The sequence below is a fragment of the Osmerus mordax genome, chromosome 12 (genome assembly GCF_038355195.1).
Source record: "Osmerus mordax isolate fOsmMor3 chromosome 12, fOsmMor3.pri, whole genome shotgun sequence".
In the NCBI taxonomy this organism is placed as follows: Eukaryota; Metazoa; Chordata; class Actinopteri; order Osmeriformes; family Osmeridae; genus Osmerus; species Osmerus mordax.
Window position 1 is genome coordinate 15,415,711 of NC_090061.1, and position 14,064 is coordinate 15,429,774.

At 42.9% G+C, this 14,064-nt stretch overlaps 1 protein-coding gene across 1 annotated transcript in view; it reads right to left on the reverse strand.

The window, feature by feature from the left end:
• The window catches only part of abcb7 (ATP-binding cassette, sub-family B (MDR/TAP), member 7), an 80,155-nt gene that overhangs the window by 28,580 nt on the left and 37,511 nt on the right, over positions 1 to 14,064 (reverse strand). Inside the window, exons 11-13 of the mRNA XM_067247763.1 lie at positions 7,982 to 8,145; positions 1,221 to 1,350; positions 552 to 723 (exon numbers count right to left, since the gene is read on the reverse strand). Of these exons, the coding sequence (XP_067103864.1) occupies positions 552 to 723; positions 1,221 to 1,350; positions 7,982 to 8,145 (466 nt within the window). The remainder of the gene's footprint in view (positions 1 to 551; positions 724 to 1,220; positions 1,351 to 7,981; positions 8,146 to 14,064) is intronic.

A 14,064-nucleotide genomic window follows, 5' to 3' on the forward strand; every position in this document is an offset into this window, starting at 1 on the left:
ACGGCTTTATTTCCGAAAAATACGGTAATTAATAGGCTAATCTCGGGTATTGCATTGTGCACCGGATTTCTTTGGGGGGGGGGGCTGGTAAACCATGAATGCATCTTTCAGGCTGTTTCAAAGGTGCCATATCCCAGACTCCCTTCTAATGAACGATCGCGTAGTGAATCAATGGATTTGGTCTCAACAGTTCTTGTTACATTCATTACCATACGTTGTAATGAAATAATAACCAAATGACAAAACGGAAATGATGGACAGATTGACAAAGGCAAGTTCATTTTCCGACCTTGCCTTTAGCTCCGTGTAAGAAGCGCCATCTAGCGATCATTACGTTTCAGGAACAATGTCCCTGTCTGAAGAGTCAGGGGTAACCGCACTATAAGTAGAGAAAGTGTTGACTGACTCTCACTCTCTACGCTTCTTTCGCTATTGGCTGGTACAGAATAGGCCTCGCTGGCATTCCCACCTCATGGACCTACATTCTAATGGACAAATGTTCTTCCTCTGTGTGAGTGGGTGTGTGAATACCCTATGTGTTGGAAGCCTACCAGACAGTTTGAGACCCCTCTCGCCAACCTGCGTGTCATAGCCGTGGGGCATCCGGAGGACTGCGTCATGGATGCCTGCCATTTGAGCCACCTTGTACACTTCCTCTGGGGTGGCATGTATATTGCCATACTGAAGATTATAAAAGATAGTGTTGTGGAACAGAACAGCATCCTGGGAGAGAAAAGTTACAGAGTGGGAGGGATAGAGGGAATGAAGCAGGTAAGAGAGTGATGGGATTGACGTGGAGAAAGACAGAGGGGTGAGAGAAAGCAGAAGTGAGACAATTAGTTCATAAATCAAATACATATTAAACATCAATATGCTGCGTCAAACTAGCTTGGATGACATCTGTATAACTTCGATGCTGGTCTTCCTCATTGTGGTTGTACTGTTCAATGATGCCGAGTCGTGCACTGAGAATTTTATCCTGAATAACACCACTGGAAATTAAATTAATCTGTAACACATTTATATAAGTCATAAAAAATTAATTTCACGTTTTGTAAAGAAAATCAATCAATAAATTATTTCCCATGATCAACCAACTCACAATGTCACCTGCTTCACCCCTCCCCGATTTCCCCCACTCCCAATTTTTACTGTTCCACCTGGACCTCCATATGCCCCACCTATTCTATCTTGACCAACTTTTCTTCCTCCATTCTTACCTGGGGAACCACTCCTAAGGCCTTCCTCAGGCTGTTCAGACTGACATCTCTGATGTTTTGACCCGCAATGTAGATGTTGCCCTTCTGCGGCTCGTAGAAACGGAAGAGCATCCTGACAATGGTACTCTTCCTATAAGCAAACAAAACCACAAAAAAATATATAAAAATGAACACCAGGCACGTGCCGAATGCAGTATAGACCTTTTTTGGAACGTAAACAATAACAGATCAGTTTAGAACGCAAGGCCCTGAACTGCATCCGGCTATCGCTAGCAACTTTACCATCGAGTTAACATGACTAGCGCATATTACCATCAATTAACTGGCTGTAGATAGCAGCGATACATCGAATAGTGTCCCCCCTAACGGCCTAACCGACCCACTGGATCAGAACGTTATTTATTTTAGGCTGATCTGAAATTGATAGCCTACCTAAGGTAGAGCTAGAGCTAATCTATCCCGATGTCTACTGTACCACTATTTCAAATAGAAGCTACATTAGCCTACCAAATAGTATTTGGTATAGTGCGTTTACAGTCAGTAAAGAGGTTATTGGAGCCTATAAAAGTCTGATGCCTACAACTATTTTTTTAATGGGAGTCAACAAACAATGTACATATTAAGACATGACGCCTTAAAAAGACCTAGACCAGCTGTGACGCCTGCACACTTAAATTAACGGTCGTGGAGGTGTGCAGCATAGGCTATCTGCTGGTTACTTAATAACTGCTGTGAAATTGTAGTAATTAATAAACTCAACGATAAATGTTCAATATGATCTGCTGTTTTTACATCACCCACCTGTCATTTCTGAACCCAGTGTATGGTCGAGGGTTAAAAAAACGGGTGGATATGAGAGTTAGCCATAGCTTAGGACTACGAATGCAGTGTCAGATCCACAACCGAGTTATCTCTATTGAAGTATATTTATTGTTCAGGTGGATCCCTTGCCTGTTGCGCAAATTCATTTCAGTAACCTAAGAAAGGACACATTGCCATGCTAGGCATGATTGGAAATTCCCTTCCATGACAAGTTATACACCCAAACCACCTTTTTAAAGCACTAACCCAGATAGCAAACTTCATTGAAACTACGCTGAATCAACATCCGCTTTCAACGCTAATTTCATTGAAACAACGTGAGACTCTGATGTTGACCAATCATAATTTTGCACCCTTATTTAATATTGAAACAACGTTGAAAAACCAACGCGATTCTAATGGTATTTCCACCAATATTACTATTGAAACAACGTTGAAAAAACAACCAAAATCAACGCTATTCTAACGGTATTTCCACCAATATTACTATTGAAAAAACGTTGAAAGATCAACAATTATTCTTTACAGCAGCAACCCACTCTTCCCGTTTTTATAGGAAATTTAAACTTGTTGACAACTTGTTAGTCCCCAATCTCAACGAACAGCCAAACACGGCAACATTTTTTGCCACAATAACTTTCTCACTTATGCTTCTTAACTGACTTCCATCAAAACAATCATTCACGCGTCTGAAACCGGAAGCTTTCAAGGGCCAAACTTGACGAATGAACCAACCGACTGTCCAATTGAAAGACAATTGGACAGTCTTGAACTACCCCTTCCCACCCAGGAGGCCTCCCACCTCCCCACCTCTACAGTGACGACTCTCTCCATTCAGGAGGGTGAAGTTAACAGACTTTTCAAGAGGCAGAACCCCCGCAAAGCAGCTGGGCCGGACTCTGTCTCTCCAGCCACCCTCAAGCACTGCGCTGACCAGCTGTCTCCGGTGTTTACCCACATCTTTAACACCTCCCTTGAGACATGCCATGTGCCAGCCTGTCTCAAGTCCTCCACCATCATCCCTGTGCCCAAAAAGCCAAGGCCAACAGGACATAATGACTACAGACCCGTCGCCCTGACCTCTGTGGTAATGAAGTATTTCGAGCCTGGTGCTGGCACACCTTAAATCCATCACTGACCCTCTACTGGACCCCCTGCAGTTTGCCTACAGAGCCAACAGGTCTGTGGACGATGCAGTTAACATGGCCCTCCACTTCACCCTACAGCACCTGGACTCCCCAGCATCCTATGCCAGGATCCTGTTTGTGGACTTCAGCTCTGCCTTCAACACCATCATCCCCGCCCTGCTTCAGGACAAGCTCTCCCAGCTGAACGTGCCTGATTCCACCTGCAGGTGGATCACAGACTTCCTGTCTGACAGGAAGCAGTGCGTTAAGCTGGGAACACAAGTCTCTGACTCCCGGTCCATCAGCACCGGATCACCCTCAGGGCTGCGTCCTTTCTCCTCTGCTCTTCTCCCTGTACACCAACAGTTGCACCTCCAGTCATCCGTCCGTCAAACTCCTGAAGTTTGCGGACGACACCACCCTTATTGGGCTCATCTCTGGTGGAGACGAGTCTGATTATAGGTGGGAAGCGGCCAACCTGGTGACCTGGTGCAGCCAGAACAACTTAGAGCTCAATGCTCTTAAGACAGTGGAGATGGTTGTGGACTTCAGGAGGAACACAGCCCCACTCACCCCCATCACCCTGTGTGACTCCCCAGTCAACACTGTGGAGTCCTTCCGCTTCCTGGGCACTATCCTCTCCCAGGACCTCAAGTGGGAACTGAACATCAGCTCCCTCATCAAGAAAGCACAACAGAGGATGTACTTCCTTCGGCAGCTGAAGAAGTTCAACCTGCCAAAGACAATGATGGTGCACTTCTACTCAGCCATCATTGAGTCCATCCTCACCTCCTCCATCACCGTCTGGTACGCTGCTGCCACTGCCAAGGACAAGAGCAGACTGCAGCGTATCATCCGTACTGCTGAGAAGGTGATTGGCTGCAATCTGCCTACCCTCGAGGACCTGCACACCTCGAGGACCCTGAGGCGAGCGAGGAAGATTGTGGCCGACTCCTCCCACCCTGGACACCCCCTGTTTGAGTCACTCCCCTCCGGCAGAAGGCTGCGGTCTATCAGGACCAATACCTCACGCCACAAAAACAGTTTCTTCCCTTCCGCTGTTGGCCTCTTCAACAAGGCCAAGGGACCACACTGACTCAAATGACTTATTGCTTAAAACACTCTGCTTTTGCACTGCACCACAACATGGTATCTTGTACATTTGTATTTTTTGTAATATTTGTATTTTTGTATTTTTATATTGTAATTTACGGCAACTTATATTTATCCCACTTAGTACTGCTAGTTTATGTACCCTTAGTATAGTTAGTCCACATATTTAAATTTTAGGTATATGTTTATTGTATGCACCTTCCTGCCAAAGCAAATTCCTTGTCTGTGCAAACTTTCATGGCAAATAAATCCCTTTCTGATTCTGATTCTGAATTACAATTCTAGAATATTCATCAAAAAAGTCTATAAATACAGTGCATCCGGAAAGTATTCACGGTGCTTCAGCGTTTCCACATATTTTTATGTTACAGCCATATTCCAATGTTTTTTTTTTTCTACATACAATACCTCATAATGATAACGTGAAAAATGTTTGCGAAATGTTTGCAAATCTGTAAAAAACGTACATAAGTATTCACAGCCTTTGCCATGACATTCACAATTGAGCTCAGGTGCCTCCTGTTTCCACTGATCATCCTTGAGACATTTCTACAACTTGATTGGAGTCCACCTGTGGTAAATTCAGTTGATTGGACATGACTTGGAAAGGCACACACCTGTCTATATAAGGTCCAACAGTTGACAGTGCATGTCAAGGAAGTCCAAGGAATTATCTGTAGACCTCCGAGACAGGATTGTATCGATGCACAGATCTGGGAAAGGGTACAGAACTATCTCTGCAGCATTGAAGGTCCCAATGAGCACAGTGGGCTCCATCATCCTTAAATGGAAGAAGTTTGGAACCACCAGGAGTCTTCCTAGAGTTTGCCGGCAGGCCGAAATGAGTGGGGAGAAGAGGCTTAATCAGGGAGGTGATCAAGATCCTGATTGTCACTCTGACAGAGCTCCAGCATTGCTCTGTGAAGAGAAACTTCCAGAAGGATAACCACCTCTGCAGCATTCCACCAATCAGGCCTGCATGGTAGAGTGGCCAGACAGAAGCCAATCCTTAGTAAAAGGCACATGACAGCCCATCTGGAGTTTGCCAAAAGGCACCTGAAGAACTCTCAAACCATGAGAAACAAAATTCTCTGGTCTGATAAAACAAAGATTGGACTGAATGCCAAGCGTCATGTCCGGAGGACACCAGGCACCATTCATCACCTGGCCAATACCATCCCTACAGTGAAGCATGGTGGTGGCAGCATCATGCTGTGGGGATGTTTTCAGCGGCAGGAATTGGGAGACTAGTCAGGATCTAGGGAAAGATGAATGCAGCAATGTAGAGAAACATCCTTGATGAAAACCCACTCCAGAGCGCTCTGGACCTCAGACTGGGACGAAGTTTCATCCTCCAACAGGACAACGACCCTAAGCACACAGCCAAGATAAAAGGAATGGCTTCAGGACAACTCTGTGAATGTCCTTGAGTGGCCCAGCCAGAGCCCAAACTGGAACCCGATTGAACATCTCTGGAGAGATCTGAAAATGGCTGTGCACCGATGCTCCCTATCCAACCTGATGGAGCTTGAGAGGTCCTGCAAAGAAGAATGGAAGAAACTGCCCACAAATAGGTGTGCCAAGCTTGGAGCATCATACTCAAGACGTATTGTATTAAAGTATTGAGCAAAGGCTGTGACTCAAGGCTCCAGACTGCGACCAAATGGTCTCATTTTGCGAACAGTTTTTGAGACAGTGCGAGCATTTATTACAAGTACTCGCGCATGTGCGACCAACAAATTTGGAATTTATTGGGTGTGCACAAAGTCAGCACACGTTAGCAACGACGCATAGATACCACGTTCTAGTAAGACAGCGATATCAGCGAGCCCTCAGCATTAGTACCGTGGCTAATAGTCTTGGAATGTTTAGGCTATTTTTCGCTAGGTTCCTACGAACATGTCTATCTGCCAGACAAGTGGGTTCCCCTTCGTTCTTTTGGTGAGCCGTCTCACGAGCCCTTCTTACCCGGCGTCATGGAGCCGACCAGCTAAATACTTATTTAGCACTAGCGTTGTTAGCTACTGTATCCCTGCATGTGTTTGCGCTGTTGCTCAGCAAGTGTGGTGTAGGACAGGGGCGATTCTAGGATCAGATCTTCAGGGGTGCTCAGCCCCCAATGAGAATGTGACATTAATACAGTGCCTTGCTAAACCCCCTTAGTAATAAATCCCTCATTTCACTGGATAACAATTAATTCATTTATGTATTATGCAAAATATTGCATGAATGAAAACTAAGGACTACCAGCATCAAATGATAATAAACAATAATAATTATGTCTTTTATTATTTTTACGGGTGTTGAGATGAAAAAAATAAAAAATAAAAAAGGGTCTAAAATCGCCCCTTCTAGGAGGACTGATTGATAAGTGCATCATACATTTAAGGCATAGCTAAGACTTGCATACAGTACGTAATGTCACATTAGATCATGTATTTAAATTCAAGCTTGTGTGGTGCGTCACTGTATATCAGTTGTAAAAATGACCCATCTGCAACCGACGTAAGCACACCCCACAATTTCCCCAGAAATTGTACCCTCTCTAGTTACATTAATAATTGCATTGCTGGTCGATTTTAAAGGTGTGCCCCTAAATTTTCTGCTTGCGCTCCTAAAATTTTCAATCAGGGGCTCCGGTGCTCCTAGTAAAAAAAGTTAGTCTGGAGCCCTGCTGTGACTACTTATGTACATGTTATATTTTTGTTCTTTGTGCAAATCTTTAAATTATATAGCTGCAATGAGGAGGCCAAGCAGGTCAAATTAACCCAAAAACATTTTAAACATCTTCAGAAAAGGGGTTGTGAGTTTGGTGTTTATTTCTCAAAGAGTTGCTGAGATATGACCCAACTTCCTGTTTGGTGGCTTTGCTGCCGATTTTGATTGACTGTACCACGGTTTCAAAATTCTAAACCAAATTTGATTTGATGATCCATGTACGGCTTGTTCTGAAGATGGTCTGTGCCAATTTTGGGGAAGATCAATAAATAATTGTAGGAGAAGCAAAAAAACATATTTCCTTAAAATACAAAACAGCAAAAAAAACTATATAACCAGAAATTGACACGATTGCATTGAACTTGACTTGATCCATGGAATTCAACGATACTTCATTTTGGAAAATGACCCGTTGGTGGCGCTAGAGTGCTCAAATGGGAGACTTGAAACTTGGTGAAAATGATGAGATGAGGAGGAAAATTTCACAACTTTTTACCATACTGTTCTTGGGGCTGCCATAGACTGCAATGGGAAAAGAAGCGTAATACTAAAGAAGAGGTAGAAACACAACATGTGGCTTTGCAGCTTCGCTGCTTGGCCCCCAATTAAACAAACCTTTCTTCACTTTGTAATTATGGGGTATTGCGTGTAGAATTTTGAGCACATCAATCTACGTTCATAATTTCATAACTGCTTTGCATGAAAAACAGACAATGATTTGAACATTCCATACTAGCAATAGAATGCAATTTGTGATGGTATGTACTGATACTTATATTCAGAAAGCTTTGGTTACCAACAATTTAAGAGGTATTTAAATATATAATAATAATAATAATAGAAAAGTACTGTAAGTACTTTCATGGCTTCCCAGCAAGGTTAGATATTGATTCATTTCTGAATAACAAAGTATGTCTGTACCGCAAACATCCAATTCCATGCCTTCCACATGTAAAGAAAAAGTCAGTTGAATACACCTACCCTGAGCCACTGCCCCCCACAATAGCCACCTTCTTTCCGGCAGGCACCTCGAAAGACACCCCATTTAGGACCTTCTGGCCCTCCATGTACTTGAAGTAGACATCCTCAAACCTGATGGTGGCTTCCTGGGGTGTTACCAGCAGGGGCGGAGCCAGCTCCCTTTCCTGGAATGCACAACAGGGTTGAATAAGTGTTAGCACTTTGTAGGCTTGCTTTAATAGTGTTGAGTGTTGAATGCAAGTTGCTTCATCAAAAGTCAGAGTATAGCTATAATTCCTGTTGTCTTATGAAGGGTGCAGACACACATGCTCCATTATTATACTGGTCCCACATTGGAGTCAAACACTATCGTCTTGGCTGTATTTTTTTGGGCTGTTGTCATACTGAAAGGTGAACCTTTGCCCTAATTGGATGCTGGGTCAAAATGCTGAATGGTGACTTTAATTTACATAGAAACAGATCACAGACAATTCCTGATAATTGTTTATTAAAACAATATTAGTTGAATAGATAAATGAATATAGTTTGGGTTCATCTTACAAATGATTCACTACAACTATAAATCACCAAACATTGTTAATTAATTGTCATCCATGAACAAATTTGCAATATATGGGGCGTCAGGTGGCTGAGCGGTGAGGGAAGCGGGCTAGTAATCTGAAGGTTGCCAGTTCGATTCCCGGCCGTGCAAAATTACGTTGTGTCCTTGGGCAAGGCACTTCACCCTACTTGCCTCGGGGAAAATGTCCCTGTACTTACTGAAAAGGCCGCAATATGCTTCTGCGTCTCCGTTTACGGATGGGCGGGCGCACGGATACGCACGGATACGGACGGATAGACTGCGTTTATGGTTCTCCGTAGGCTGTGGGTGCTGAAAACAATTCACCGCCAGAAGAGTAGGTGGCGTAACGTTTTTTTGTAAATCGTTGTGGAGTGTTTATTTACCTAGGTTATCGAGAAGTCGGAGCAAATTTACAAATTAGCCGTTTCATCAATAAAATACGCACATTTTTAGCAACTACATTGCCCATTTATCGTCACATTTTAATTAAGATGCTGATTTACATGTACTGTTGAGCTGAAATATGAATTGTGAAAACTTACAGCAATGGCGGTCAAAGGATTCTGTTCATCCTGTTTATCCCGGCAACCCCGCCCCCGCCCCTGATGCAAGCGATTCTTAATACTGACCAATCACAGCCAAGGGGGTCTCCGTAGCTCTCCGTCGCTCACGACGGATAGTTCGAAAATTCAGGAGGTGCACGTCGAGCTCTCCGGGGCTCTCCGAGGGTTGACGGAGAGCTCGTAGAGGGCGTTCCTCGGAGAAGAGGGCGTTCCCATGTGTCCGTTTTTCGAAAAACGCAGACGCATATATAAGCCTTAAGTCGCTCTGGATAAGAGCGTCTGCTAAATGACTAAATGTAAATGTAAAATATATGACTTCCCTAGCCTAAGAATGATCAAACATTGTATTTAAAAAAATGACAGCTATTACTTGAATAGTAATGATAAGCAATCATTTTTATTAATGGCTTCAAGGGTGAGTAATCCTATTTCAACCCAAGAATATTTGTATAATTTTAAACACCTCTTCCATATTTTGGGAATAATCTAATAAAGACAAATTGTGGGGTGTGCTTGCGTCGGTTGCAGATGGGTCCGTTTTTTTACTGACATTTTTACAACTGATATACAGCGACGCACCACACAAACTTGAGTTTAAATTAGCCCACGCGAGACTTATCAGGCGATAAAAAAAATATCCCTGTTAATCTATTCTCAAAGTTGGGTTGGGAGCTGGGTCTATACTACGCAAGCTATGATGACTTTCACCTTGATATTTTAGCGCGGATGCATACCTAGCCGAATTGCACTGTAGGGGGCGAGAACGAGTCTTCGAACCTGTGTGTATGAAATTATCACATCAAATGTGACGTGCTAACATGGATGCAGCTATGAAGCCATCTGGTTTGATTCAGGGAAAATGTATTTTTAAGAAGCTTCCCAATGGAAACCTCGACAAGACTAAGGTTGTTTGCACCTTGTGCTATGCGGAATTAGTTTACTGTAGGAGTTCTTCCAGTCTCAAATACCACCTAAACGCAAAGCATCCCTTAGCTAATGCGGAAGATGCCGGGCCAAGCACTTATGTAGCGCCGGGGAAGAGTCGTCGTCAAACTACGATGTTTGAGTGCAACCGAGGCAATCCCGTCAGCACAGCTCTATCAGCCAAGCTAACTAATGTAATAAACAGTTAATAAACTGCAAATGTTTACTCCTCGACAGGCCTGCAAACACCTTTGTAAACCAAGATTTGTTAAAACGTTTGTTAACCGAGACCGTAGGTCGAGGTTTACAAATCGTTTTAACAAATCGAGGCGACAAAGCGTTTGCTGACCTGTCGAGGAGTAAACATTTGGTTTCTCATATACTACAACAATACGTGGGAAGATCCCAAATCAAACACGTCGAATCTGGAGCAGACGCCATGTTGTCAGAGCAATCAGCTGCACTTGCACTGGTGACGTCACTACATCTCCAAGGCAACATATCAACAACATCAATTCGTGTTCTGTCTGCTTCAGATACTTCTTTAAAACGGGAAGCGATTGCGGGGCGTTTGCGGACCTGTGCAAAAACCTTTTTTCTTTTGGCAATTTAGGCTACTTTGTTGCCGAGCAGATGCCACGTTGTTAAGGTCAATGGCTACATCTCCAAGGCAACCACTTGTTGCTAGGTCCGTAAAAACGTTTATTTACCTCTGCGAACTTTCAGGAGGTATATAAACGGATTTATTAACTTTTGAGAACGTCTTCTGGACCAATAGGAACAGCGTATTGGTCCAATTATTACACTAGTATATAAGAAACAGATTTATTAACTTTTGAGAACGTCTTCTTGACCAATAGGAACAGAGTATTGGTCCAATTATTACACTAGTATATAAGAAGAAAACACAAGTACATGTTATTGAACATAATTTATTTCCATCACCAATTATCATAGTAGAACAGCTTTCTCAAGCAGTTTGTGATGGATTTTGGAAACAGGAGATGAGCCCCTGGTCTAATGCGCCACCTGGCTTGAGAAACCCGTTCTCAAAGACTTTTAGTCATTATTTGGGTAGCACACATATTCTGAATGCTTTTGGCGGAATTCAAATGAGCCATTTTAATCTAGATTAACACCAAGATTACAGTGAGATTAATCTAGATAAAAAAAAATAACCTATGCCCACCACTAGTTTAAATACATTATTGGGTGTGCTTTGCCTTCGGAAAGGGCACAACCTTTGTTCTCTCACATATATATTATTATTGGGTGTGCTTTGCCTTCGGCAAGGGCCTACATAGACAACCTAGGTGTCAAAAGTTTCGTCTTGGTAGCGATTTAGTTGCTTCTATTGGGATTTACGTTCCGTTGCATGGTTTAGGCTCAAGTTAAGTTTTTGTGGCGAAAAGTGAAGCTAACGGTGGCTAATTTGCTAGCCACAGTCACTGACGTTACTAACGTCACTACCATCACGAAAACACGCGTGACTGCCTTTGGCAGAACATTCGTTTCGCATCTGTTAACTTGGGGGATAGCTAGGCTAACTATAGCTTTACTGCAAGGCAGCTGCAGAAACGCCACAAGAAAAGAGGCCAGGGTGATAACTATTTACTCATTTTACTTTGTGATATGACACACAATTGTGATGTGTAATGTACAATATAAGCTGATATTATTAAGGAAGTACATCTACTTTCGGAAACAGTAGTCTACTATTTCACTGAAGTATTAGCATCATGACATTAGCCTGTGTTGCCCGGGCAACACATACTACAGTGGTCTATGATGTAGCGTTATCTGTTTTCAATCGTTAAAATAAACATTCCTCACATATACATTTTCGTTGTAGGATTTATTCTGACATTAGTAAACGATTTGTTGGTGAAATTACCATTACCTGTCGTTTCAAACCAGTGTATCTCACTGCAACGCTGTAGCTTACGCGAGACACTACAAAAACATCTACACTACACAGCTGTTTAGGAAGTCAAACGGCGACAGAACATCTTCGGCACTCTCCTTACTTAAATCAAAAGTCTATCTAACTACTAACCTGAACTTCATTGCCACAGCCTAAACGTTGTCAATCTGTTCATGAAAATAATTAATTTCAGCCTAAACCGTACAACGGAACGTTAAATCCAATTCAACCAACGCAATCGCTACCAAGACGAACACAGCAGTAGTCTAGTACTGTACCGTAGTAGTACAATTTACCGGGGCAGCTTCTCCACACAGGGCTATATCGCATTTTGCGTTGTTACTGACAATGGTCGCTACCAGTGAGCTTTTTATGAATGAGCGATTTTCCACTAAATAAATGTCAAGCTTATTTACGTTTTGGGGGGTATATTATCAGTTAGCAGATGGTACTGTTTGAATCGCGATTCAATCTTCTACTGCCGGTAACATCGTAGAATAATCTTCAAAGGGGGTTCTTTATTCATGAATGAATGCAATATGAGTAGGCTAAATTCCTTAAAATATCACAAGAAGGGAAAAACTTAAAAGGACGTTTAAGTCAGAGATTAGGTCAATTTTTACACCGGTCGGCCAAATTAATTCGTTTTGATTCAACGATGAGGCTGCCTCTTGCAGGTGAAATGAGAATACATCTATTTCATTCTACACTTCACTCGTATTTTCAGTTGTAAATGAGCAGCAAAAAATCTGCTTTTAAATCTATGTAATCTTTATAAATAATAAGTATGCATTTTTATATAAAATATACAGAAATATCAGTTGTAAAAATGTCATTCAAAAACAGACCCCTGTGCAACCAACGCAAGCAAGCACACCCTACAATTTCCCCAGAAATTGTACCCTCTCTAGTTTAATGTGATATTACGTACTGTACATGCAAGTCTTAGCTTAAAATGACTTAAATGTATGATGCAGCGCTTTTCGAACAGTCCTCCTACACCACGACACGATACTTGCTGAGTATAACAGCACAACAGCGCAAACACAGGCAGGGATACAGTAGCTAACAACGCTTATGCTAAATAAGTATTTAATGTTTGCTGCTCGGGTCCATGAGAAGGGCTTGTGAAACTGCTCACCAAAAGAACGAAGGGAAACCAACTAGTTTGGCAGATTAAGACATGTTCGTAAGAACCATGCGAAAAATAGCCTCAACTTTCCAAGACTTTTAGCTACGGTACTAATGCTGAGGGCTCGCTGATATCGCGGATGTTTGCATGCACCACTACCCGATAACCGTCAGGTAGTAGCACGTGCCAAAAAAAAGTTTGGTTTCGAAACAAAAATATTAGAGGAAAAGCAAAACTTTTTAAAATCACATTTCAGTGATATCATGGTTAAGGTATTTAAATATTTCTGAAATTCGTCCGCGTACCATTAGAAGGGGGCACGCGTACCACCAGTGTCAGCTGCGGATCGTTGTCAGCTGTGACTTAGCATATTTAAGGCAAAGTACTGCAGCGGCAGCCTCGTCTGGCAGCCTTGGTGTACTAAGACTCGGTCGGACAAAGACGGAGTCTACTCGGTCGGACAAAGACAGGGTGTCTACTCGGTCGGACAAAGACAGGGAGTCTACCTGCGGGAGTCCACCGAGGATGGCCAATGAGGCCGGATCAACTCTTCTGATAAGTATCACCCTATTTGTATTCTGATCCATGTAGAACATATTTATAGCTAGCATGTGTTTCTTCAGCATTCCCGTTCATTGCACCACTCGCAGCCGTAGATATGTTACAAAGTATACACGGTCCACCTCTAACCTTCGCTACCTATCCAGATCTTCTCCACCTGCCCTCTTTTTATAGGGCTCTGGAACTGCCGTGAACAAAGCAGACTTCATCCCGGCGTTTGCATCCCATGCTTCTCTTCACGCCCTTGCGCAGACAGAGACATGGATTCGCCCAGAGAACACCGCAACTCCAGCTGTTCTTTCTGTCAACCACTCGTTTTTTCACTCACCCCACTCAACCGGGCCAGGTGGTGGGACAGGTTTGCATCCACCCCTCTGTCTGTCACTGCCAAATCATTGTGATGCTAACTGATCCTAT